This window comes from Dunckerocampus dactyliophorus, chromosome 3 (genome assembly GCF_027744805.1).
Source record: "Dunckerocampus dactyliophorus isolate RoL2022-P2 chromosome 3, RoL_Ddac_1.1, whole genome shotgun sequence".
Lineage (NCBI taxonomy): Eukaryota > Metazoa > Chordata > Actinopteri > Syngnathiformes > Syngnathidae > Dunckerocampus > Dunckerocampus dactyliophorus.
The window spans coordinates 19,715,394-19,743,354 of NC_072821.1; the positions used below are offsets into that span (position 1 = coordinate 19,715,394).

General features: G+C 40.4%; 2 protein-coding genes across 11 annotated transcripts; one reads left to right on the top strand and one right to left on the bottom strand.

The window, feature by feature from the left end:
* Positions 1–574: 574 nt before the first annotated feature.
* On the top strand, positions 575–12,899 carry nkpd1 (NTPase, KAP family P-loop domain containing 1). 8 transcript variants are annotated; one of them, XM_054770399.1, is made up of 7 exons: positions 627–701; positions 1,972–2,036; positions 4,063–4,150; positions 5,995–6,157; positions 6,247–6,575; positions 9,556–11,013; positions 11,961–12,899. In XM_054770399.1, the coding sequence occupies exons 5-7, from the start codon at positions 6,252–6,254 to the stop codon at positions 12,225–12,227; spliced, it is 2,049 nt and encodes a 682-aa protein (XP_054626374.1). In that variant the 5' UTR covers positions 627–701; positions 1,972–2,036; positions 4,063–4,150; positions 5,995–6,157; positions 6,247–6,251; the 3' UTR covers positions 12,228–12,899. The 8 variants fall into 8 exon arrangements, with proteins under 8 accessions (XP_054626371.1, XP_054626372.1, XP_054626374.1 ...); XM_054770396.1 differs by lacking the exon at positions 5,995–6,157 and having other exon boundaries at positions 575–701; positions 4,034–4,150; XM_054770400.1 differs by having other exon boundaries at positions 5,995–6,575.
* LOC129178314 (LIM and senescent cell antigen-like-containing domain protein 1) lies at positions 8,300–27,844 on the bottom strand. Of its 3 annotated transcripts, none has more exons than XM_054770405.1 (11): positions 27,444–27,838; positions 26,649–26,805; positions 26,480–26,546; positions 25,327–25,447; positions 24,999–25,148; positions 24,723–24,873; positions 21,487–21,579; positions 19,974–20,022; positions 17,986–18,061; positions 13,706–13,816; positions 8,300–10,263 (listed from the first exon to the last, which is right to left on the bottom strand). In XM_054770405.1, the coding sequence occupies exons 1-11, from the start codon at positions 27,470–27,472 to the stop codon at positions 10,236–10,238; spliced, it is 1,032 nt and encodes a 343-aa protein (XP_054626380.1). In that variant the 5' UTR covers positions 27,473–27,838; the 3' UTR covers positions 8,300–10,235. The 3 variants fall into 3 exon arrangements, with proteins under 3 accessions (XP_054626380.1, XP_054626383.1, XP_054626381.1); XM_054770408.1 differs by lacking the exon at positions 8,300–10,263 and adding an exon at positions 11,573–12,185; XM_054770406.1 differs by lacking the exon at positions 8,300–10,263 and adding an exon at positions 17,689–17,864 and having other exon boundaries at positions 13,624–13,816; positions 27,444–27,844.
* Positions 27,845–27,961: the final 117 nt, after the last annotated feature.

The following is a 27,961-nucleotide window of genomic DNA, read 5'->3' on the forward strand; positions in this document are numbered from 1 at the left end:
TATGGTAAAAGTGGGTTAATGAAAAAAAAACAGTAAAGATGCCAAGGGAGGCATCCAGCTTGTTTTTAAAAGCTTGACTAACCAGTTATGTCATGACCAATCCTGCTGTAGGCTAAAAAGGCTTATTGCTGAAGCTTTGGCATCCGAGCTGCTCTGCATGTCAGTTCAGGCCACGCAGAGGAATCCAGCCTTTCCTAACCTGGGGGTCTCAATTGAGAAATTCATTTCATGAATCATGCATGCCTTGGGCTCGTGCATAAAATCACACATTTGTTCCATTTTTCCCAGAGACTTAAAAAAAAGTTACACTTGATGCCAGAAGCAGGAATTGGGAATTGGCGGGAATTGGGATGTTTTCTACCTTTCAATGGTTTCACGAACCACAATCCTCAATCAGAACCTGTGAACGGAGGTGAGGCTGGCTGTAGAACCACAGGTCACAAATGGGCAAAGTGGAAGAGGAGTGTCGGCTCCAATTTCAACTTGTATGTGACCTCACTTCCTGGAAAGTGTCCGGCCTACAGACTCATACTGCTTCCTGATCAGGTACTTTTTTTTTTCTCTCTCTCGCTCTGTCTTATCAGTGTGGCTTTCAGGACTCCTGCTAGTGTAAGGTTCACCTTGCATATCAGCCTCTGCATGAACTCCTTTGTTTGTGGCCACAAATCATGATTGAAAATAAGGATTTGGAATTATATAAGGTAAGACTGTTTCATCTGTAACAAATCTGTGCACAGAAAAACTATCTTTGACAGATGAGGACCCAGTTAAAGAAACCTTTGTGTTCGCTAGTGTGTATGCATGCCGTGCCTATATCTGTCATTCAAACCAAAGCATGTTTGGGCAAAAACATGAAAGAATGAGAATGAGGGGTAAGGAAAAAGCTAGCTGTTAATGCAAGTAAAAGGCTTATAAGCCCCAGGGAGGCAGTTGCGTGCACATAATAATAAGAAAATGTGACATGAGGGTAGAATGCAAAAGCATGAATTTCAAGGTATTATTGAAAACTGCTCTCTTCACTGGTTGTCAGTCAAACCTTTCGAAATACTGTACTTTAAGAGCTTACAGAAAGAAAACGTGACGCCCTAATGGGATACTGAACCCACACAGTTGTCTAATCCAGTAACTGTATAAGTAATGCTCTCAGTTATGCCTTTTGGACAAAAGGGTTGGGAACGACTACACCAATAGGAGCCTCTGTAGCGATCCACTCTTCTGGGAAGACTTTCTACAAGATTTCAGAATGAGCTTTGACATCATATAGTTCATCCCAAGTCTATCTGGTGGGGTTGAAGTCAGGGTTATCGCGTCTTCCACATGCAAAATCATCCAACAGAAACAGGGCTTGGTAAGATGAACGAGGGGTGTCCCTAGACATTTTTCTGTAAAGCGTACTCAAATTTTAATGCAGATTTAGAATTAGCAATGCACTGCAGTTTAGGTTAGAAAAATTAACAAAATAAAGTCAATTTTTATGCTGAATGAATTTATGCTATCATAAAATGTACCCCTACTCTGTGACTCGATAGTTAGAGAAATTAACTTCTTAGCTCAACTCATTAGAAAGTCTGAACTCTGAATACAAACACAGTATTAGTAAGTATAATTCATATTAGTGAGCAAAAGGCTTACACTGAGAGTTACATTTCTGGCCCATGTCTCTGTTTGATAAACACATTAAATGTTTTTCCTATTCAGCAGATGGAAAAGCCATCCTTCATTTGAAAAAATGATTTTACTAAAGTGTAAATGCTGTCTCTACAATATGATGATGCAGGCATAACCAAGGTTGCCCGGAGTGATGAATGATTTTCAATTTTGACTTCTCCTTCTTGCATTTTTAACATGAGAAAATATGTATAAGAGGTACACACTTGTAAAGGGAAAGTACACAAACGTACACACACACACACACACACACGCTACGCCTGTATTAGTTGTAGTGAAAGTGCAGCTACGTCTGTTTTATAGGTCAGATGAAACGTCAGTGAAGTTCACAACCCTCCGCTCTGCAATCATGTCTACTCCCACCAAAGGTAAGCTACAGTATGCGATGCATTTTATCGAATCAAATACAACAAATACAACTGCTGTGACTTGTTGCTGTCAAGTGTGTTCAGAATGGACGATTTGCACATCGTGGCTTTAAGTGTGCATTGCCTGCTTGAAAAAAACAAGTGCACCTGTTTTTATTTTGATTTTATCATGCATGAAACTCACCACTATCACTCAAATTACAACTTATTTGCACTAATAAATGCATGTATGATGCCAACATATACTGTACATTATGTATATATATATGATGGTTATGTTACTTGTTCATACGTCGAAATTCAACAGCTTTTTTACTCTTTGATCATATACAGTAGTACCTCGCATAACGTAAACCTCCTTTTACGTAAATTCCACTGAACGTAAAGAATTTATGTAAAGTTTTTGCATCGTATTACATAAGAAATTCCATATAACGTAAAGCTTCAAGTCAGTGCAAGTTTAGAAATTCGATTTGAATAGTTCGCGCGACAGAGAGAGGGAAACATTTTCCATGACTAACAGAGTACACTTGGTGACGCCTTCTGACGCTTCACGCTCTCATTGGCTGATTATCGGGGCACCGCCTACGCTCTCATCTCATTGGCTGATTATTGGAGCATCGCGTACGCTCTCATCTCATTGGCTGATTATCGGGGCACCGCCTACGCTCTCATCTCATTGGCTGACTTATACAGCGCGTATGTGAGTTTGTGTGAAAGACAGGCTTCTCCCTTCAACCTCCCTTCCTCATCGTAGTCGCCCTTAAACTAGTTGATTGTTTTTGTTTTTCAGTTTTATTCATTGACAGTAATCTTATTTATTACCTTATTTTATATTGGAATTTTACTCTACTATGTTTATGCTAACGTTTCGTATATTTTCCCACCATATTTGGTGGACTTTGAATATTTTGAAGTGCCAAAGGGGTGAGTTTGGGAAGATCTTGAAACGGATTAGGCTATTTACATGTATTTTATGCTTCGCATAACGTAAAAACCCCATAACGTAAACGTTCTCGGAACGGATTATTTATGTTGTAGGGGCATCTACTGTATTTTATATAACATAATCTGTGATTATACTATTGTGAGGATGATAAGGCATCAAGAAAAACAACACAGTAGATGTTCAGTAGACTTTCACTAGGGTTATTTTCCCGGACCACCAGCAAATGGTGAAACCATAAGTAATTGAGACGACCATAAAAAATGTATTTTTGACACACTGCTCACTCCTCACTCCTGCTAGCTTGACGTTGATGTTCTCCACCAATGAGCATTTTAAATTATGAAATGTATAGGTACTCACCACTAAAAAACAATCATGTAAGATGATTGATGAACAGATGGAATTGGAATCATGGTCTGGAAGTTGTATACAAGTTTCACTTTTGCATCCAAGGACCACTGAACAAAGTAAAATCTCACCGCTTGATGAAAATGCTATCAGTGAAGCATAATGTTATAACCATGTGGACTTTTTTCAAAAACGGTACATTTATGCTGTACATTTTACCTGCATTATTATGTATTTATAAAATATCACCAACATATGGTGAACGAGATGTGTTTTCTGCTGAAAAAAATGGCCTATTTTCAAAGAAAAAAACTTCACTAGTTATTTTTGGACCAAAAATATGCAGTATATAGTATATAGTATTTGCTGTGCAAATGTTTGAAAGTCTGTATTTAGCTCTATTTGGATTATCCGGGAGCAATTTCACTGCGCTGACATGAAAAACTGCCAACCATTTAAATGGGATTTGTGCACTTTCGAACTTGGAGAAGACGGCTTGGTAAAATGATGAGTGATTATTTGATTACTTCTGCCAGAAATGTTTTTGTGTGCATTTGAAAATAATAATAATAATAGTTATGTGACAAATTACTGTTATATATATCAGTGTGGTTTTGACATCTTCACTGTTAGCTGTGTCAGTGCTTAATGAAACACAACAAATAACAATAATGTCCACTTTTTCTAAATGTGTTTGTAGATGACATTTTTGCATATGCCCTTTCCAAGACCTTAACCAAAGTTTCATCACCCGCAACTGTGGGACTCTACTCTTCATGTCAAAGTCGAATCAGAAGGATTCTTGAGAAAATGGAAGGTATGTATGCATCCCTGCTGCTCCGATGGAATACTTTAATGTTAAGTACATACAGTAAATATTATTAGTAGTATCGCTTTTCAGTACTTAATTCATTTTATTCAGTAACCATCGGCAAACTGCAAAATTAGATGACTGCATGTTGCCCATTGTGATTTTATTGTGACCAGCTCTGTCAACAAATGCAGTATAAGGCATGGCAAAGTACTTAAAACCTCCACAGGGAAGTTCCTACTGTGTCTCAAAGGGGCTATCCACACAGAAACGTTTTCAGGTGAAAAAGGCAAAGTATTTTAGCATTTCAGCCGCTCGTCCGCATGAAAACGCCGTTTTGGGTGCCCTGAAATGGTATTTTGGCTTCAGAGTGGGAAAATGTGAAAAACGGCGGCTTGTTGTTTTCGTGTAGACCAGTGGTGCCCAACCTTTTTTGACCCACGGACCGGCTTGTGTTCCCACAAATCTCCCACAGGGTTCGTACATTATAGTGACCTAATTTATCTTATTTATGATGTATTGTGTAAAACAAAGACATGAACAACATCACATTAAAAGCACAAAATGAATGCCGACCCACCAACCACCAGTTCAAGCCTGGAGTTTTTCGAGAGAGATGATTACATCGCTGTTTGACGTGTGTGGTACAAGGCAGTGTGCTAGCTTAAATTAACTTGAGACAAATGTGCACATTAGCACTCAATAAGTCATCAAAACGTACCTTTTTGCATTCCCACATAGTATCAGCATTTGAGACCAAATATGAGGTGAAAGAAAAATTCTAAAAATACAGCAGGGGTAGAGAGAAAGTTAGCACACGCACAATGGACATGCGTCAAGTGAGACGGATGTAACAGAGAGAATCTAGCCACTTTTCAAAATAAAACCATGGAAATGATTTTTTCTTTCTGTGCGGCCCGGTACCAAATAACCCACGGCCCGGTACCGTGCCGCAGCCCAGGGGTTGGTGATCAACTGGTGTAGACAGTCTACGTCACCATCCCACCGCCACCCGGTGGTAGTTGCCTGACCAGAAGTAAGGTTTGACGACAAGTCAAGATAATCTGAATATTATGACAGACGTGACTCAGTCATGACTCAGTCAACATTCTCCTGATAATTTGTGGTCTTATACTCCATAATGACTCGCAGAAGTAAATCCACTTCTCGTGAGTCTAGACATGCCTTGGAAAGTGGAAGATGACGTTCTTACGCGCATGTGTTCTTTTTTCCTCTATGGTTTGGTGTGTCGCGTGGTTCCGTCTGCTTGTCTGTTCACAGCGCCACACGTAGGTGTGATCTGTTACCGTCTGGATGCCACTATATATTTATCCGGTACATTGTGGACGCAAATTTTTTTCAACCCGCAAAAAAAAAAAAAAAAACAGGGACAGGACAGGGCCTAGAGCACCCCACTGCTGTGACAATACATCCCAATCACACACATAAACACTCAAACTCACCAACTGACTCAACAAGCCAAAAAAAAACCCAACTCCCAGCCACACACTGTTGTGGCAGATAATCATTAAACACAATGTTTGTCCTCCATCCACTTAGAAAAAGTGACATCGGGTCCCATTTTTTACAGACAGTGGTTGAAAGAGCTGAGCCAAAACAATTCAACATAAATAATGCTTTTGAGATTGACAGTTTCGAGAGTTTAAGGAAAGTTAAGGCTCACGATGTAACTCTGAAGGTCTTGGATTATAACACTGTTAAATCGAGCTTGTTTCATTCAACCTTTTCTCTGTACAAATTGAATCAGCCATAATTTGCACACATGAATAATGTCCATTAAAAGTGAACTCATCCAGCAAGTGTTTGTTTTGGTACATTTCTTTCCCCAGCCTGTCAGCAAGATTACAAATGAAAAAGGCTCTTTATTCATAATCTGCATGGAGGGGAGCACAGTCTGGGCCGAAGCAGAACCCACTGAATTTTGAACAAATGACAATCGTTTCAATCGTTTCACTCGACAGGAACTACGCACAGTGGCAACTTCAAAAGATGGTGATTGTTTTGCAGGATAAATGTGCATTTCAGTTGTGTGCGACTATACAGGTACTCACCTGGTCATCCCAACATTTTGTTTGTTTCAGCGTACATGAAGCATGAATCTCGGAGGATCGAAGAGGAATACAAAGGGAAATCCCGCCCCCGCCCAGTTAAGCCTTCACTTGTTGGCATGTTAGCGCTAATTTGGAGACTGCTATTCCACAAGCCCGTTTGGACGACAGAGAATCAGGACCATCATAACGTCCGCTTCATTCATGTGAACTTCAGTGCCTGGCATTTTGCAGGAAGTGACCTGCTGTGGGCAGGGCTGGCCATACGACTCTTTCAAGCTATGCAAATGAATTTTGGAAAGTTACAGTTGGTATTATACAGAGTGGCTCAGCACAATGAAGAGGAAGAAATCAAAAAGAAGGTTTGTGACTTGGTTTATTGAACAGTAGGGATGCTCCGATCAGGATTTCAGATACCGATCATTCGGGACTGAAATCGGCCGATACCGATCACATTGATACATTTTAAAATTAATTTATAATGAGTGCTATTGGGCATTGGTGCTGTATAAAGGGGAAAAGTCAGGACAATTCCAAGCAAAAAATAGGTAATCACTAATAAAATTAGTAATTAATTAATAAAAGGGGGGCGTGATTTTTTTCATGGGATCCAGAATTTGATCCAGAATTATGATATGAAAAAGGAACCATAAAATCACCTTAATTTAGACAAAAACATATTTGACTTACTTTTTACTCGGTGTCTTCTAGTGCTGAGAAAGGCTGTCATCTCGTCCGATGAATTAAATTATTTTTCGGGTTATTAGCTTAGCCTTCCGACTGTCACACACATATGCTCGTGCTAGCCACATGGCTACATTAGCTGCCTTTTGACTGATGATCACACTGTGATCCTCAAAAACACGTTTGTTCTCCAAATGCCGTGTTAAAGTTTTTAAAAATGCTACCCCCGCAAGATAGTTTTGGTGGCATGTGTTGGTAGTTAGTTTCCACATAGCAGACATGATTGTTATTGTGGGAAAAGTGGGAGGACGACGCTGCCAAAGACGTTAGGTAGGTCAAGACGCTACACAGCTTGAAGGGATTGCTGTGGGCTGCAATAGCATGAGCCACAGGTATCGGCTTTTGTGATTGGCTTCGAAAGACATTTATTGGCATTTGCAAATTTAGTGATTTTTCACGGAAATCGGCCGATACCGATCGATCGGAGCACCCCTATTGAATACAGTTGTCCCTCGCCATTTCGCTGTTCAAATTTTGCGGCTTAACACTCTCCGGGTCTTTAAAAAAAAATTAATAAATTATCGCTGTTTCGTTGTTGACTACAGCACATTTTACGTATTCTTTCCGAGCATAAAAATGGCATTAGGAAGACGCACTCAAAGATGTAGTATTCCACACTGGTCACTAGCTGTCAGTAATGGTACACTGATGAGACAATAGCCACCAGGAAGTATCCTGTCCAGAAAAAAACAAGGAAGTCTGAGTCCATGTTATGTCTCAGTGGCTTATTTTCTGTTATTATGTGCACTATATTGGGTAATACGATTGTAAAGGAGACTATAGGGGGGTAGTTTCATGTGTAGAGGGCTCCAATAATGTTAAAAACCATATTTGCCCGTATATGCTCAAACTACAAAAATATTCAATTTATAAATAAAGAATCCTACTTTGCGGAAATTCACTTCATGGTCGGGTCTGGCACCAATAAACCGCAATAAACGAGGGATTAGTGTATCTCTGTGACATCATGATTTACATTCCAGAGGTCTCGTATTATGAAAAAGTGTCATTCTAATGATGTTGTAGCAGTAATATGTGTCACTAGAGGCTGTTTATGACCACCAAACTTGTTTGCTCCACTCAAATGCTGTTTTGAAGTTCCAAAAAAAAATTGCCCCGGTTCGCGTATATTTCCCGGTTTACGTACAACATGGCGCACGTCTTGTCATGTCATTAGCACACTGGTGTGAGGTACAACTGTGTTCATCACAAAAAGCCCCTGTTAGCATGAGATTAGCATGGAAACCGGAAATGGAAGTCATTGTTCCCCAGCACAGTTGCCTGTAAAACTAGTTTAGTTGGAGTTTTTTGCTAACACACACACAGTCACGCCACCAGTCTGTGCTTTTCTTATTTATCACGGCTGCAAAATAACCCAAAATGGAGCCAAAGAAAGTTGCAAGTAACAGCGCTTTGATAAAGATGGTGAGAAATACTATTGAATAGCAAAACAGGAAGGTGATGTCTGTGTGGACCTCCGCTCGTCCGTGGCCGCTGCCTCACGGCCGTCTTTCGTCATTCAAGTCTTCAACCAAGGTAAAAGTGACGTTAAATGTTCATTTATCCCTTTCATTTCTCATTTGTAAGCATCTTTGTTTTCTGCATGTAAAATTATTATTGTAAAAATGTAATAAAAAAAATTGGCGGAGAGCTTGACAGCTTCAGTAAAAAAAATAAATGTAAAAAGCAGGCTTCGCCACACATCTTAAAATAAAGCCTGGAGCTCTGCCAACTATCCGTCAGTCAGCTCCAGACGTGGAAGCTCTACATTAAAATGTGAGCGTAACGTTAGCACTGTTGCTCACATGGCACAGTAGCTACTAGTGTTGCTAACGTGTGTGTCCTCCTTTCCCACTCCTTAATGTTACGTTGTTGTACGTAATATATAGCATCTATTACGTTGGACAAGTGCAGAGTTACAGTGTGTATGTAAAAAAAAAAAAAAAAAAGATAACCTGCACTGTAGCGCTTCTTCCTGCCTAACAGTCTAGTGTAGGCTTTAGTAAGAGCACTTTTAAACTGTCTTAAGGGTATATTGACACTGCAGACTATAATGCCCAGGTCGGATTTTTTGCTAATGTGAATGCAATGTGTCCGGGAAGTGACGCGCAAGAGCACAAAACACAAAGTCACACACGATACATGAGTTTGCAGAAGTAAACATTGCCTCAGTTTGTGGTCTCAGCCCTGGTGCATTTGTGGCAATTTCAAGTATTTTGTGCAACCAGAGTCGACGTTTTCTGAACAAAATTATTTTGTGTTGGAGATTAAGAAGGAAGGTCCGTTCCGAGGAGCGTGTATTTACTTTCAATGACGTATAGGTCGGATATACGGGGACATGAACGTTCAGACTGCAGTAGCATCGGATACAGATCGGATTTATATGACAGAAGAGGTTGCATTTGGAAAAAATGGGAATCGTACTGCATGAAATAAATCAGATACAGGTCACATTAGCAAAAAAATCGGAATTGACCTGCAGTGTGAACGTAGCCTAAATTCCAGCTTCCTTTAATGCAAACATGTGCCTCAGTTCTTTACTTCATATATATTACACACAATTGTCAGTCATCTTTTTTTTCCTGTTACTCCCTTCAGATAGTGGTGGAGGGTCCTCATCATTGGAGGTCCAAAAGGATTTGTTGCTGCCCTCTGTGGTTTCTCGTCCTGCTCAGTCTCATGGTACCAATCATCATTCTGATATTCCTGTTGACCTTTGAGCTTCCCAAGCATGTGGGAAAACCAGCTGCAAAAGTTAATGGTACAACAAGCCAAGTCAGTGTGCTGGAAGGCCTGGTCATCGCTTCATTTGGAGTCCCAGCCGCCAACGCTCTGAGGTTCGTCTTCCTGTTGGGCAAGAACCTCATCTTCAACGAGGAACTCAACATCAAGAGGGGCTTGGACAACGAGCGGGTCAGCAGCAAGCTGGGCTTCATGAGCGAAGTGAGGAAGGAGATGTGGTTCCTCTCTCGCTTTGTCGAGTTCATGGAGGTGTTTGAGAGCAGAAGAATCAGGGTGGTCCTCAGGATCACAAATCTAGACCGCTGCTCCCCACGAAAAATTGTAGCCGTTTTAGATGCTATCAATATTTTACTGTCAGATGAGGAGAGTCCATTTATTTCAGTTCTGGCCGTAGACCCAGAAATTATCATACAGAAGGTCAACTTTGCAGATGGCTGCTTCTGCAAAGAAGACCGAGCTTATGCGTTGTTAAACCGCATTGTCACTCTGGCCTTCACGGTCCCACCGCTTTGTGATGATTCAAAGCTCAGTATATTTCACAACTTGGCCAGCAGTTCAAAAAACCTTGAGGACAGAAACATGAGCAAAGATAAATATCAAACTGGAGGCTTAAAAAGAACCTCCTTATCAGATATATCAGGAGTGGAGGTCTTATCGGGAACAAAAGAGGCATATCCACTGATCAACAAAGCTGTTGCACTCCATGTAACTGAGGCAGACATAGAACATTGGGTCAAAAGGACCCTTGAGAGCAATGAAAGAAAGTTAAGTAAGTACATCTTAGATGACGCTATGTCCATGAGGAGAGTGATCAACTCCATTCGAGTGACTGTCATCATCATGGGGGTCTTAAAGACGGAGCTCCCTCAACCGGACCTCATAGCAGCCTGGGTGGTCCTGGCCAATCAGTGGCCCTGCCGACTCAGCTGGATCATCCAGTGCGTGGAAGATGCTCTACAGAGAGCCGAAATCGATCATAACGAGGCTGTTGCAGACCACTCCAAAGACCTATGGAATGTTTTCAGCGAGTCCAGAGCCGAGCTTTATGTGATGCGGGCCCAGATTGAAGACCTCCTTGATCAGGATGGAGACCCTGAAATGTTTGAGAGATTCCTCAAGGTGGATTTCCAGTTCACCATAGAGGATTTGAAGGCATTCAACGTAGTCACGGTGAACCTGAATCACTCATTGAAGAAAGAATTGGCTCAGATTCGAGGAACGTCTAGGCTGAAAGATTCTGGTTGGATGAGGGCCTTTGCTCCTTTGCCAATCACTTCTATTATCAATATGGACTCAGAAGATATATGTAAAGAGGTAAGAAATAGGGGATCACACTTGAGGTTTGATACGCTGCACTTTTCAATACATATTTAGTAGTGATGGGAAACTCGATTCCTCGAGTTCTACTGAGCCGCTCACTGAAATGAATGTGGTACTCGATTTACTCGAGTCACTTGTCACAGAGCGCACACACACAGAAACTCGCACATGCCCAACAAGTCTGGCAGCCGAACTGTAGATGCTTGGCGAACACCCATGAGTCAGTGAACTACAGTCTTCGGTTGAGTACCCGTGAGTCAGTGAAACTCAAGACTTCATCAATGTTATGACATGTTACCTGGTTTCCTAGTTTGGCTAGTGGTAGCAGGAGTGAGTGAGTGAACGTTTTGAACAACTTGTTAATGACACGCACGTCACTAATATTTTGTCCTGGTTCTCTTAACGGACACACAGACATCGCCATAAAAGGCAGATGTTTAAAATGACAACCTGACTGGAGAGCGTTTGTGATGTAGTGTGTTGCGAAACTCCATCAATCCATGCATTTGCTATGCCGCTTACCAGCTCAGTGTCGTGGCCCCAGACTGGTCACAAGTATAGTTTGCGTGAACCCAGTCAAAGTCAGGCCATGATAATGTAGCAAGAACTGTGGTTACAGAGAACTAACATGCGTAATCGTTCTTAATTGTAGGGTCTGCGTACTCTGAAATTGCACACTATTACCTGCTTTTCCAAGTATTGCTGGAATATTCTGTCAATGCATGAACTCATGCTTGCAGTCTTTTTGTCAGAAATGGCTATGACCCCCATGACTATTTTCACAGGCTTTGTGCGGTGCGTAATGTATATAATGCAGAACACAGCAGCATAGAAGAAAGGCTGCTGAAGTGCGAAGTAATTTGAGTGTCAGAACCGTAAGGTAACAATATGGTAAAATTATTTTGTCTCTGCCTAATGCTCCATTTTCTTATTTTCTCTAGCTGGAGAAGATGGAATATCCCAGAAAGTATTCAGATATTGTAAAAAGTAATCGCATCAGTGGCTCAGCGCTGGTATTTGGTGACCCAGAAGACGTCAAAAAATTGCTCAATATGACCTTTGGTGAATGGACGACTTTCAGACTTCGATTCCTGGGGTTGCCACAACATCTTCAACTGCAACCCAAGAATGTACATCATCCTCACAAGCAGTTGGCAAGACCTCCCCTACAAGACACACATCCCCATTTGGCGACAAGCACTATTTAAGAAACACACTCATTCCCCAAACGTTGCTCAGCATTTATGTTGTCAAACATTGCAGTGCACATAAACATGGAAAGAGTAATTACACAGATACACAATTTCTCAGTATTATTGAAAAGGACCAATTTGGTTTGAGTCTTTGTTTTTTTTATATAATTTCAACACACTTTAGTGTCATCTGTTAATGAGCAAATGAGGTGAAAGACTTTCAAGAGTTTTATGGTTGTGGAGGACATCTGCAATGTATGTACTTGTGGTACTGTGAACGACGCTCAATTAAGACGGTCATGCTGACTGTTCATTATACATATTGTAACTTGTATTTGCCAAATTGAAAAGGTTTCCTGTGTGCTATCCAAGGCCTCATGTGTATGTCACAGCCTAAACCTGCAATGACGGAAGGTATTGGGTATTTTCCGGTCTTAATATACCTTATGTGTACTGACTGATGAACAGAAAGGCAAATATGTGCGTATGTTGCATTAAACTGTGAATCTCTATTTCCAAACAAGCAGACGTTGTAAAACTTAAACATACTGCGGAAAGGAAAATGCAAAACTGCTCCACAATAAATGATGCTGATGCAAGCACAGAGTTTTGTTACACCACATTTCTCATTTCCAAGCAATTTTGTTAATTTAGGTACAAGGAATGTGCTGATTCATGAAAAGCATGAATATTACAACAGGGCTCCTATATTAAATTATAAGCTCTATTCATGCTCATTTGGTCCAACTAACATTAACCATACTCAAACATTTAAGACAAATTGGTTGATTTCAATATTATGAAAGCATAGAAGAACACTCTGCATTTCAATATGTGGGGTATGTACAGGTCACTGTCATGGAATCGGTCTTTTAGTGAATTATGTTTTATTTACAGATGTAATAGAGAGGGAAAGGTATGCACCAAGGACAAAGCATGAAAAAATACAACTCATTTAAAATCAATTATTTTTTTATACAATTTGACTTTTCCATGCGATCTCCTTGCAACTGTTCATTTGGACTTTATTTCAATAGCACGTGGTTTCAAGTTAAAGACACATTTGTAGTACCTTAAGAACACTGTTTACTCTATTTACTCATATGGTAGCAAACTAAATGTGATCAAATGAGGCTATACATATCCTATACCTGTCCAATTGTGGGCAATACATTTAAGGCAGAACTGTATTAAACAATTCCTATTACCATTGCGTACATATAAGACATATAGTTAATGCAGTCAAGGCACAAGAGTAATTCACACTGAACATTCAAACTCATAAGTTTGACACGTGAACAACTGAATTCATTTTTACAATGAGAAATGCCCACCACTGTTGATGAGGACATAGCTAAGTTAAGGTCACTTTGGGAATGCATTGTTTGATAGCTATATACGTATATATGTCTAAAAAAAAAAAAGAGAACACCCAAAAACTTTACTGTCAGGACTAAAATGCAGCATTGTGAAAACCACAGTAATGTACCTACTTGCGTCCTAAAGACTCGGCCAGCTTCTTCAGCCTTTTCTTCAACTCAAGAGGAAACTTCTCGTAGCACTTTTTGCAAACAGGCTTCATGTCAAACTCGACAAACTTGTTCCTGCAAAAAAAAAGAAGGAATAAGATGTTAAAATTCATATGTATTCCAATGACTTGTCTATCAGAGTGGCTTTAGAGGAAAACTGCAATTTTTTTGTGAATTTAGCCCATCATCCACAATCCTTATGTGAGACATGAACACATATGTCGTTCTCTTTTCTGTGCGTTTTAAAAGACATAAAAACAGATAAAGAGCCATCTCATTACTGCACGTATGGGACATACTCATTCCTCCTATCAAAGTCGTCTGAAAAAGTCTCCAAAAAGCGGCAGACGCACCATTTACATATGTGACGTGCATATTAACCAAGCTACAGCGACAATGTTATTATTCTTATTAACACTGTTACGCCGATGGAACTACATTATCGCCGTATTGACACTTAGCCATACCACACTGACTAGCTACTAGCTGGCTAGCGACTAGCTTCACCACAGACTCGCCCGACACTACGAACAGCTAAGGCTACATATTTGAGATGCCGCCATTCCTGCTGTGTTTTTATTTCTGAGTTTGGAAAAGTAAACGCTAGGTGTAGGCGTTCGTTTATACGACGATGCTATATGAAATCAATGCGCCGGGGAAGGAAGCTCTGGTAATGCTTAGAATGGCCGAAATACGCATGAATGTACCTGTTCCTACATGGTCACAGCATGTATAAAACCATAAAACCTTGTCGGAGGGTTTTGGAGGTGTTTTAATAGCGGTCTTCGTAGGCGGCATAGGTGTATCCCATTACGTGCACTACTGAGCTGTCACTTTTTATCTGTTTTAATATCTATAAAACGCACAGAAAAGAGAAAGACATGTGTTCATGTCTCACATAAGGATTGTGGGTGATGGGCAAAATTCCAACAAAAAAGTGCCGTTTTCCTTTAAGTCATTAAGAGAAAGTTGGACAATGCATTCAGGCTGAAGGCATATGCCTGTTTTTAGGTGTGAAAACTAAAATGATGGGCTAGTTCAGATTCGAGATGGGATGTGCAGCTATATCATATTCCCAAGTACTTACAGTGAAATTCATCGTCCTCTACAACTGCATATACTGTATATTTCACCATGATCTGTCTCCTATATCTTTTATTTATTGAGCCTGTCCATTCTCATGTTGTAAAATGATGCAGGAGGGAAGGATTTATTTCCTACCAAACTCTCTCCTTGTACCATCACATTAGGAAATGGGTTCTAAAATGCTTCATCGGTCAAAGCACTGTTTTTAGAAGTAATTGTTCTAGCCGACAGTGTTCTCTGTCACTGACATTGTTAATATTACATCCAGAGTTCCATGAGAGACTGCTGTTGCTCCTGCACAACAAACTGAAATGATGCCTGCGTGTGTATCCTCAAATGTGTCATCTGTAAAAGTGCATGACAATCAGACTTGTCACTCAGATCAGGTGTAGCCAAACTTTTTTTTCCCACCGAGCGCCACATGCTGAAACGTGAAAGGATGCAAGGGCCACTTGGATATTTTTGGTGTGTATTTATACAAATGTACACCTAAAATATCCAAGTGGCCCTCATCAAACAAATGTAAATATCAGTCAATGACAACACGACTGAACACAAAATGCAGTTCTGAAACGAAACTTTTTATTAAGAGAGGGAAAAAAATCCAAACCTACATGGCCCTCTGTGAAAAAAATGATAGCCCCGCTTGTTAAAAACTTACTGAACTGAGATTAATTGAGATTTATCACTCTGGAAACGGTTATAAAGCTATTTGTAAGGCTTTGGGGCTCCAGCAAACCACAGTGAGAGCCATTATCCACAAACGGCGAAAACATGGAACAGTGGTGAACATTCCCAGGAATGGCCAGCCAACCAAAGGAGAGCAGCGACAACACATCCAAGAGGTCACAAAAGACCCAACAACAACAACATCAAAGAACTGCAGGCCTCACTTGCCTCAGTTAAGGTCAGCGTTCATGACTCCACCATAAGAAAGACACTGGGCAAAAATGGCCTACATGGCAGAGTTCCAAGACGAAAACCACTGGTGAAAAAAAAAGAACATTATAGCTTGTCTCAATTTTGCCAGGAAACATCTTGATGATCCCCAAGACGTTTGGGAAAATACTCTCTGGTCTGACGAGACAAAAGTTGAACTCTTTGGAAGGCGTGTGTCCCATTACATCTCTCCTTTAAAGTAACATTGCATTTTAGAAAAACAACATACCAATAGTAAAATATGGTGGTGGTAGTGTGATGGTCTGGGGCTGTTTTGCTGCTTCAGGACCTGGAAGACTTGCTGTGATAAATGGAACCATGAATTCTGCTGTCTACCAAAAATCCTGAAGGAGAATATCCGGCCATCTGTTTGTGACCTCAAGCTGAAATGAACTTTGGTTCTGCAGGAACCAGGAGGGAAGGAGGCAAACACTTTTTCACACCACTGTGTGTACTGAAGAGTGTCTACATATTTCGCATTATTGTTTAATTCCTGTATTTTGAACAATGATTTCTGCTGTCTCCCAAGAAATACTGAAGGAGAATGTACAGCCATCTACCTGCGACCTCAAGTTGAAACGAACTTGGGTTCTGCAGCAGGACAATGATCCAAAACACACCAGCAAGTCCACCTCTGAATAGCTGAAGAAAAACAAAATGAAGACTTTGGAGTGGCCTCGTCAATGTCCTGACCTGAATCCTACTGAGATGCCGTGGCATGACCTTAAAAGGCACTTCATGCTGGAAAACCCTCCAACGTGACTGAATTACAACAATTCCGCAAAGATGAGTGGGCCAAAATTCCTCCACAGTGCTGTAAAAGACTCGCTTCGATGCAATGCTTGATTGTAATTGTTGCTGCTAAGGGTGGCCCAACCAGTTATTAGGTTTAGGGGGCAATCACTTTTACACACGGGGCCATGTAGATTTGGATTTTTTTCTCCCTTAATAAAAAGTTTCATTTAAAAACTGCATTTTGTTTTCACTTGTGTTGTCATTGACTAATATTTTAATTATTTTGATGATCTGAAACTATTTAAGGACTAAAAAAAAAACAAAAACAAAAAAGTATTTTTTCTTTAGTGTTTCAACGTTATGCCACTAAAATTGTTATTTTTAAATATTATATTTAATATTAATTATTTTTTATTACATTTTTTGTATTTTTCATTTTTGCTATTGTTTTTTTTTCTTTAGTTTTGTTAATTTATATTTTTTTAATGTGTCACGGGCAAATAAATAAACCAGCCGCGGGCCACAAATGGCCCCCGGGACGCACTTTAGACACCCCTGACTTAGATGATCATTTGTTGTTAGTGCATGCAAAATCACACCAATAATGAAGATATCCCTCTTTTTTTTATCATAACAACTGGGGATGCATTTTAAAAAGCTAGCCTTCTACTAGCTTCTATCAAGAATTGGCTGCAAGACAGTTATGGCAGTAATCTTCCAAAAGCAGCAAACTTTATTACAAGCATCAATCAAGTAAAGGGTGTACACATAATCTTAAGATATGCATGTACACTCACCAACAAAACTGTGTGCAGGTGCACAACCTTATGACAGCTGCATCAAAAAGATGCTTTTCAATGGTTGTGCAGCCAAATAATGTCACCGAAATATGAGGAACAACACTCAGTATGATGCAGTGCAGTTCTACATTACTATATACCATTACTATATAGCACAGTCACTATAATAAACATATTGTTAAATTTAGACCTCTTTGACAGCTTTCATCATATCTTCTCATATTGGATTTAATTCAATTGTGTAGGTGAGTGTATATTCCAAATCAAGTGAAAAAACGATGGAAACCAAAGGATGCACATGCCTGCCTAAAAGATATACAATGTATTGACCATGCCACATGTAGAAAAACAAGTAAGAGAACAGAGAAAGACAGAAAGAGCACCAACCAGCGGATTGGATAGCAGCTTGGAAAGAATAAGAACTCTACTGAGACGCAGCGGGTTTTTTCTTGCGGTCTTTTGTGTCACGTTCGCGGCGGGCCAGGCGCCGTTTCAGCTCCTCGGGCATACACTCATAGCAGTGCTTGCACACTGGCTTTAGGTCAATTTCAACAAACTTATCTCTAAGTTACAAAGGCGCCGCACGGGAAGCATGGAGAGTGAGAGAGAAAATTGGAGGGAGAAAAGTGAGCAGGATAAATTAGCACGTTGCTAATTAAGATGGTCAGCAGGACAAATACGTACTTGAGGGTGAGCTTTGTGTTGCAGGTAGAGCAGGAGAAACAGCTGACACACCAGGCCTTGTTGAGTGCAGACACCACTGCGGGGAAGATGAAACACAAATAATCAGGGTGGAGTTTGAGTACGTTCAAAAACACTCTAATTTGCCCATTTACGCCATTCTGCTTTTCAAAGTAGCACGTGATTTGCATTACTAGCATTAGCAGCATCTCAGGAAAAAAACATATTTAATCAAAATTGTTTAAGCCAAGTTGACCTAAATAAACACACTTTGTCCATACGCACCTTCACATGCAATAAGAGCTGCAAGAGTTCTTCCATTACGAATATAGTAGCAAAACCCAGTTTTGATTGACATGTCAGAGTTAAATAATTTAACAATGCTTATTACTTAATTTATTGCAAATACTTTTAAATTACTCTCGTGTGTCAATAGAAACCTTTCTCAGTATGAGGTAGTGCAGTTTCACAACACTGCAAACTACTAAACGCACAATTAAAGCTAAATGCAAAACTCAATTTTCTATAGTGCTTGTCCTCATTGGGGCACAGGTGAGATGGAGCCTCTCTCTTTTGGCAAGAGGCGGGGTAGGTAACCAGTCAATCACAAGGCACATTTAGAGGAGGGGTGTCCAAAGTGCAGCCTGGGGCCATTTGTGGACTGTTTTTCTTTTTTTTTTTTAAATAATGTCAATTTGGTAGCATAAAGTTGGAACTGTCATGTTCTGTGTGCGGCTTTGTCGCCATCTGTCTGCCGTCTGTTGCAGCACACCTCATTGCCTGATTGTTACCTGACGTGCCACAGTGACCTGCTCCTTCCAGCAATCCTGTTCTCAGCGTATTCTGCTTTCTGGTCAATTACTCTGTTAGTTTTTGTAAGTACCTTGTTCCTTGCTTGGCATTTTCCAGCAGCGGTCTCTCTACGTTTTGCTAGTTTTTTATGCAGCTCTTTTGGTTCGTGTTTTGTACCCTTTTTTCCTGCTCTGTAACCGTGCTTAGCAGCGATTTCTGTTTTTGTACCTTTTCTCCCCTGTGACTAGGTCCAGGTGTAATTTTGTTGTTCTTCGTTTCCTGTTTTCCTATTTTTTCTGTATTTTACCACTTTGTGGACATTTTTTTGTATTAAACTTTTGTTTCGCGGAAGTCTAGTCTCCGCATATTGGATTCCACAACTATGATCATAACAGGAACCTTAAAGAGAAAACAAACTGAAAAATAAACAAAGCTACGAATAAAGTAGGCTACTTTTTTGGAGGGAAAAATTAGGTTAGGAAAAAGTTCTAATACGGTAATAACGTCATAATATTACGAGCAGAAAATTTACAAGAAAAAAGTTGAAATAGTTGGCAAAAAGCAACAACAGAAAGAGTGGAAAAAAACAGCTCAAATTTTACGAGAATAAAGTCAAAATATTAAGAAAAAAAAGTCGTATTCTATGGAGAAAAAAGTTGTAATTTTACAAGAATAAACTTGTGATAGTTTAATCTATTTTTTTCCCTTGTTTTTATGAGAACAAACAAAACCAAATAAAGTTGAAAAAAACAATAAAAATGGGGAGAAAAAGCGTAAGGAGCAAAGTTCATACCATTAATATACTTTTTCACCTATAGCACAAAGCTAAGATGCAGTCATTTTTAAAATATATACATAACTTCTTAGCACATCCACATTGTTGGTTTACAAAAGATCCAAGTGATCCTTGCATCCTTTTATTTTTCAGGATGTGGCCATCGGAGGAAAAAGTTCAAACACCCCTGATTGAAAGTCTCAAATTAGCCTAACATACTGTACATGTTTTTTGGGCTGTGGGAGGAAGCCGAAGTACTTGGAGAAAAAGCATTCACGCATGGGGAGAACATGCAAATGCCACAAAGAAATGTTCCAACGGCGATGCTATTTATTAGCCTACTGCGCGGCCACAATAATAAACATACAACAATAATTAAGATACTGATATATTAGTTTTTAAGATGTGCACATTTAATACTCACCATCGCCCTCAATCACACGGTTGCAGTGGTAACACACGTCACCAAACAGCTTAAACAAAAAAGCACACAAAAGAAATTAGAACACGTAAGGTAGGCTGAGTCCACAGTCAGGGTGTAACGATTCCTTTTAATAACGATTCGATTCATATCATTCATCATATGATGCGAAACGATTCTGTACCTTTAAATCGATTCAGTAACTTTTAGCCAAAAATTCAAAGTGTGACTGTGAAATAAATACCTGGATACTGGACAGTGCAGGTGAAGTTTCCTAGATTCGCATTGTTTTTTGTAAGGGGATCAGGTCTAAATTATTAATAATGTTGACATACTTAAGAATAAATTATCAATGACAAATTGATTTTTTTTTTTAAACGTAATACAAACTGTCCCTCTGGTGAGGGACATTATGCAAATTCCTCAGCAAATTAATGGGGTATGGTATCTCCAATAAGGTGTTAAAACGTTCTCACTTGTAGGGGCCAATGTCAGCAGGGGCTTTTTTTGTGCTGATAATCCTCCTGATTAGAGCAACCATTTGAAAGAACAGTGCAGCAACTACCAAGTAATGTGGCCTCTTTCTACCTTAGTTCCACTGAGAGGGTCGGGATGGGTCTTCCATCTTGATGACGCGCTTAACAGAGACACTGAACAGGATACCGTGGTGTGTTATGATAAGTTTGGATAATGATGAGGCCAAACCGGGAGAGCAAATAGATACTTTGCATGTGAAGTGATGGCAGATGGCGTGCAGTAGTGTAAGGAAATTTGGTAAAGGCAAAAGAAGAATACTTAAAAAATGCAAGTGTCAATGTCTGACAAAACAGATAAACGGTCAACAAAAATGACGGCTTCCCAGCCTTTACTCTCTTCTCCGTCCTCCCGGCACAAGCAAGTGCGCGCCATTCATTGCTTCCGCGTACATAAGCATATGTTTTAACCTGGACACACCGCGCTGGATGGTGACGTCACTAAGCGTTACTGCTACTCGACCGTAAACTACCAGGTGTACAAAACGGGCTTATTTTGTATATGGTCCCCATAAATATCACTTAAAAGGAGTTTCAAATAAAGATATATGAGTTAAATATGAATACTGAATGAAGTGAGTTAACTGAATAAAAGAGGACAAAGCGAATCAACTTCCCCGGTCCACTAGAACTCCTATGACCACCACATACCCAGAAGACGACGTCACAGACAGACTGAATTTCTTTTACGTCTTTATCATTAAACATGCTTAAAAACACACATCCACATAAAGCCTGCCGTGCTTAAATCCAATGCTTTATTTTCTGGTATCGATTCAATCGACTGATTACCTTTTTGAAAGATGTGAGATTGATATATGCCGTCCAGAATGGAAACTTGCTCATCGATGTAGTTGAATTGTAGGAATATAAATCAATGCATCGATGCTGTGAATGAATCGTTACACCCCTAGTCCACACAAACTAAGAATATTTTTTTTTCCCCAGGTACAAGCAAGTACAAGCAAGTTAGGCCTTCTTACCTGGTTATAATGAGTCTCACAGTAAGCCAACCCCTTTCTCTCATAATGGCGATGACCGAGGAAAGGCTTCTCACACTTGGCACATACAAAATGCTGCAAGCACAAATAAATGTTGTTGATGGAAAGAGGGGAAGGATATAAACACACAACTGGTGAGGGTCTAATAAGAATGAAGGAATAATATTCACGCAATAGCAGCTGGAAACAAAAGCTGAAGCACTTTGTGTTAATACTGCACCTGGTAGTCTTCATTGTGGGCGGAATTTCCCCCACGCAACACAACGTGAGGTTTCGCTTTATGCCGTGCTCTTCTCCAGTAGATATGTAGCTGTGTTGGATGTACAGCAACTTAATTCCACACTCAATGTCCTTCCCCTCCCGCTTAAAGTTGACCAAGTCTCCCATTAACACGGCACGCACCTCGTGGTGATGTAGCAAGTGAGTAGCACCGGCGCGAGGTGCATTCACGGACATCCGGTCATTTCACAATTTTTTTTTTAGTTGGTAAAGACCCCGCGACCCATTGAAAATGGCTTCGTGACTCACCAGTTGAGAATCACTGCAATAGATGCAATATACTCTTCAACTTTCTAACTAGATGACCAGGGGCCTTACCCCTCGAGCTTGCGTACGCACAAAATGGGGCCGAAATGTTGCGTACGTCATTTTCCACGGCAACTATGGTACCTATAAAAACACAAGTTGACGTGAAAATGTGCGCACCGCTACACCATCGTTGTAGTTGGCGTGCGCACCTTTTGGAGACATGGCAAAAAGGCGACGCACCTTTTGAGTGCTGAAATGCAATCATATGTTAGAAATAAACATGAAATGGAAGCCAATAAAGATTTATCCATAATTGCATGAAAACATCACACCGTTAACGACTTAAATCATTTGTGGAAAGTGTTGTTATTTGACACGACACTGATGGATATCACTTGTCATAGATCATAAACACCATTACACACGAGCGTATAGGATCCAGACTAGAAGATACATGAAAAACACAACGCATCGGTTGAATACTTCACCGTTTGATTTTATAATCATGATAACATTATGTGTTTGGTTAATATTAATTATAACAAACATCAGGTTGTCAATTAAACAATTCTTGGATTTATGTTTATGTCCTTAGTGCTCCGTTTGTCGCTTTTTTTTGGACACAAAAATAAGTTTTTCGTTGCATATGTCAAGTATGTCACCAATAGAAGCATTTATTTACCACTGCCTTTATTTGTGTGCATAGTGTCAGGGGTGTGTGCGTAAACTCACTCTTTCCTTTTCCACAAATAGGGTTTTTCTTTTGTTGCGCTTTGAAGTAATACACAACAATCGTTCTCATAAAATAATTATAATATACGTAATATTTTGATGGTGTTAATGTCGTCATTAATTAAGCTAAATATTTTTTTAATATCCGTCTGGAACTATAGCAATTCATTTTCAACAGGTCTGAATATTTTTGTCTGTACGCACATTTTAAGTTTCTGGCGTATGCAGACTTTTAGTCAGATTTCCACGCACAGTTTTATAGGTGAGGGCCCAGGACTGTTGAACTCCTTACAGGTAATTTGCAGGTTACTTACAGGAATACCGCACTTTTTTAAATATTTTGCATCATTGCATCATCCACAATCCTTATGTGAAACATGAGCACACGTCTTTCCCTTTTCTGTGCGTTCTACAAAGAGAACAACAGTTAGCATGAGGGAGCTAACAATGCATGGAACACACCTATTTTGACTATAAAAAACTCCAACATCGTTTCATATACATGCTGTGACCATGGAGTAACAGGTCCATTCATGATCATATGTAATACTTACAGTATACTTACAGTATTTTGATCATTTTAAACATTAACAGAACGTCTTTCCTGGGCAGATTGATTTCACAGATCCCATTGATAGGAACTGACGCTACTTCCGTCAACAGTAGCGGCATGGGAAGTACCTGTCTGTTTGCAACTACTTATCATGGCAGACTTTGTGAGAGCCGCCGCCGACGACTATTTTTGGGCAAATGAGGATCCAGAACCTTCACGTTTTGAGCCTGAATATACGGAGGATGAGCTACATGTTTCATAAGCTGAGCCCGCAAGAAGAGAAACTTGTAGCAGATGGTGGCATAACTTGGTAGTGTAAATGCCTTGCAAACAGAAATGGAGTGTTCCTGCTGCACTGAGTGGCATACAGTGTTACCATTGATGGAAAGGCTTCGTGTGTATGGCGAGGAGGGCATTGCTCCAAGAGATCGCATCATAACGAACAAAGAATTGTTAGCACTAACAAACCCTGCAGTGATAGAAACTTTTTTCTACCTACTCAAAATAAACTGGAAAAGATTCCCCAGACCAGCTGGACCAGTCTGACATATGTCCATCGACTAAGTCACCATGATATTGATTCTGATACATGGAGCACACATAGTGCTCGATATCACAGCTATATCCACAGTCCATCTAGCTGTGTATAAACAAAACATGGATTGTGTGCTAACACTTTAGATAATTTGGTTGCCTATTCGTAGTTGATATGATTGCTCTTGTTTTGCAGGCAGTACAGATTGGTGTCCTATAACATTGTTTTGAAGTGGATCCATTACCTCTCGTTAGTGGTGTGAGGCGCTGCGTCACAACGCCAGAAAAAGGGATTCATGTTAGCTGCTACAATAACGTCGCTGTAGCTTGGTTTATATACAGGACAGTTATGTAAACAGACATCGTTGGTGTATTTTGGAGGTTTTTGGGGGGGCTTTATAGTTGAGATAGGTGTGTCCCATTATGTGCATTCTTAGCTCCCACATGCTTGCTGTTTTTCTCTTTTTAGAACACGCAGAAAAGAGAAAGACGTGTGACGTGTCATATTTTACATAAGAATTGTAGATGATGGGCAAAATTCCCAAAAGTGCAGGATTCCTTTAAAAAAAATCAATTACCATTTTCAGGGAATGATGAATAATATAAAGGAGATTTGTGTTATTTTGCGCTTCTTCGGTGTGAAAAGGAAAAACACTGACCTCCCTAAATCTGTGTCAATTTAAATTTGTGTCACATATTTAATTTAATTGAAATAAAGTAAATAAGCTTCACTTAAAAGGTGACCATTAAGTGTTCTGTGCTATCTGATATCTGGCCAATATCATGATTGCATTGTAATGGAAATGTGAACCGTTACGCAAACTGCAAGACAAACAATAACAAAATAAGTTGTCTGGTCTTGCTCACACACCTCAACATGCCACTGCTTGCCCATGGCATTGACAACGCGGCCCTCAATTGGTCTCCTGCAAGCGCCGCAAATAGGCACCCCCATCTTGTCGTGGCAGGGCAAACAGAAGAGTTCACCTTTCAGTTCCCTGGCTTCAGCTGTCAGTTCCTTCCTGGGGACAATGTAGCAGAAACTAGTTATTCTACTGGGGAGACAGCTGGTACACATTGTCAAATGTCAGCCATGGGCACTGCCACATTTCCACATAGATGTATAGAGTAAAGAGAAAGAACTGACCCACAGTTGTTGCAGTTAAAGTGGTCTGGATGGTAAGGATCATTTTTAAAGATCAGTGGCTGTTCTTCAATGATGGCATGGCACTTCTGGCAGATGTACTTGCCCAGGCCACGAGCCTTTTCCCGATTATGACACGGGCGACACAGGTGCCTGGAGTATGAAGTACATTTACCACAGTCAAGGTGGAACATGCAGGTAAAAAAAAATTATGACTTGACTGACTGCAGTCACTTCATTGTGTGTAAGTAGTGAGCTTGCAGTTGGCGGTTTAAATATAACCACTTGGAATACAGGCTGTCAAAATGTTCCACTGCGACGGGATACACACCTGCCAGCATTTTTGACAAACCCCACATCTGCAAGCACAGCCTGGCAGATGTCACAACAGAAGCAGTCAGGGTGCCAACTGTTATTCATGGCCTTAATGACGCGACCGATGATGAACTCACCTGAAGAAGACCACAAGCGATAGTTTAGGGCATAAATCAGGGCATTTTAGGAGAGTTGTGACACAGTTGGGGGAAAATACCCATATTAACTGAATTTGCACCTGCACAATGGTATTCACATTGCCTAACTGAAGATGTAAATCTCTCCAGCAACAGTTCATTGTTCACAGTGGTTCTCTCTAAACACGGCTTATATCATCACACTGTACATTTACACCTTGTTTTTTAATATAGCGCTAAAAGCGCCTAAAGCGCTTCACAATGAAGTGAACCCATTATTCATTCACTCCTCAGTCACACACTGGTGGTGGTGGTAATGTACATTTGTAGTGGCAGCTGCCCTGGGGTAGTCTGACGAAAACATGACTGCCAGTATGGCCTCTTCGACCACCACCAAACATTCATTCACATTCATACGCCAGTGTGGGCGGCACTGGAGGCAAGGTGGATGAAGTGTCTTGCCCAGGGACACAACGACAGTGACTTGGTGGAGGCACCGAGGATCGAGCCACCAACCTTCCGGTTTCTGGACGAATTGCTCTACCTCCTGCCACCGTTTACACTTGTATTACCCAATATAGTAGACATAATAAAAGTAAATAAGCTATTTAAGAAACAAATAAGACTCGTGCTCGTCTGTGTTGCTACAAACTATTCCCTGAGGGAGCTGAGTGACAGGTAGACAGGAAGCGACGTCGGAGGTTCAGAGCTGAGTTTCATCTTGCCGTTGGTTACGACCGCAACAGTAACCCGTGTTTTTATTAGGGATAATTGTGCCTGTGGTGACATAATTCAAACCTGCAATAAAAGCCTGTTGTTCTGGTTATCAAGTCTCGTGATTGTGTGTCTCACCGAACATTTCAGTAACATTACTGACACCTAGCAACTAGTGTAGAAAAAAAACGCAACATTAGCTTAAATATGCATATGTGTTGACTAATAATACAGCGTATTCACCCACAAAGTGTCCTGTGAATGTAACATTTGTAGTTCATGATGCCTCTGATGTGACGCATAGTGTACAATACTCACCACACTGCCGACAGCAAGGAGCAAAGAGCATCTGAAAATCATGTTCACAGTATTTTCTGCCTTCGAACTATAAAGGAAAGAAGATAAAAGAGTTTCCACCGAAAGAAAAACTATACAAAATAAATAACATGCTTGATTATTACGAGGCTTGAAAGTTGGGACTGTATACCTCATAGAAAAGTCCCTCCGGAAACTGCTGGAAACACTGGGCGCAAACGAAGCACTGCTCATGGTACAGCTCTCCGTTGCTGTTGACTATCTTCTCAGTGGCAGCAAAGCCACTCTTACATCGCTCACAGGCCGCACTGGCCAGGGCATTGGCGATGCTGTTGCATGGCAAGGATAGCAAATGCAGCATTAGTACATGACTACCATAGACACAGCTGATAGAACTAGAATAAAAGCTACTATGTTGTTTGTTCCAGGACTTGTCACTGAGGAGGATGGAAATATTTAGGGTCAGATGAGGCAGGAGGAAAGCTAAATTACTCACTGCAAAATCATTACCTAATTTGGTAAGGAATAGACAGAGGCACTGGGATGTGGCTGCAGTACAAATACAAAAACTCCCACATTCAGTACCTACACTTAGGATCAGCATGGCACCAGTAGTATTGTAAAGATTACTTGACTGTCATCATTATAATTTTTAAAAGTTTTCATTCGTACATTCTACCTGCTCCATATTAACAAAGTGTTGACATCTCAACACAAGGATAAAGGCGATGATAGATAGTTGCTAATCAGCTTGCTAACTAGGTAACTTTTGGCCGAGTATGAGTAAAACATAAACAGCCATTAGCTTTAGAGTAAAGTTCTTATCAAAATGGAAAGTTTATTGCTATCATTGTGAGTACAATCACGTTTTGTAAGATCACAGAAGACGTTAGCTTTAGCTTGCTAGCGCTATTCTCTTAATTCGTGTGTGCTAGCTAATGTTAGCAATAGCAATGTGAACACTCACTTGCCCGTCATTCCAGCCACCCCCAGCATCACCTCTTCACATCCAAAATTTGATAAATTTATCTTGGTAACGGATGTGATTTGAGTGCTCCTTTCTCTAGGTTTTCTGGAATGGGGAGTAGCCTTGTCCGGGGCTTGCTACAACAGGCGACAGACCTCCCACTCGTCATCGGGTTGGAAGCCCAACCGCATCCAGCAGCTGCTAATGAATGAAGAATGCATTGTGATCCTGTTGGGTATGTAAGGTTTCCATGGAGTCAAATCATGTGTAAAATATCTACGTGTGTGTTTTGGGTTGACCGTGCTATTTCCTGCCATGTAGTCAACCGTAACACCTCATGAACACAAATTGTAAACAGCAATAAACGCACCACAGGAACACGCATGTTTTCACAACAGCAGGGGGCATCTTCAATGAAGCGAGCTTGGAAGTCAGGTGACCTGAGGCGACTCTGTAATTGGTGCTTTGAGTTCTGCCAAGAGACAACCCCTTTTTATTGACGTGTCATGTTTGTAGAA

Excerpts from the sequence above, each read along its gene's own strand:
- nkpd1 (XM_054770396.1), top strand. Across the intron at positions 4,151-6,246 it reads GATTCTTGAGAAAATGGAAG|CGTACATGAAGCATGAATCT; the intron begins GTATGTATGCAT and ends TGTTTGTTTCAG. Across the intron at positions 6,576-9,555 it reads AGGAAGAAATCAAAAAGAAG|ATAGTGGTGGAGGGTCCTCA; the intron begins GTTTGTGACTTG and ends TACTCCCTTCAG.
- LOC129178314 (XM_054770405.1), bottom strand. The coding sequence starts at position 27,472 with ATGCTGGGGGTGGCTGGAATGACGGGCAA. Across the intron at positions 26,806-27,443 it reads GTGGCTGGAATGACGGGCAA|CATCGCCAATGCCCTGGCCA; the intron begins GTGAGTGTTCAC and ends GCCATGCAACAG. Across the intron at positions 25,149-25,326 it reads TTTGTCAAAAATGCTGGCAG|GCACCTGTGTCGCCCGTGTC; the intron begins GTGTGTATCCCG and ends TTCATACTCCAG.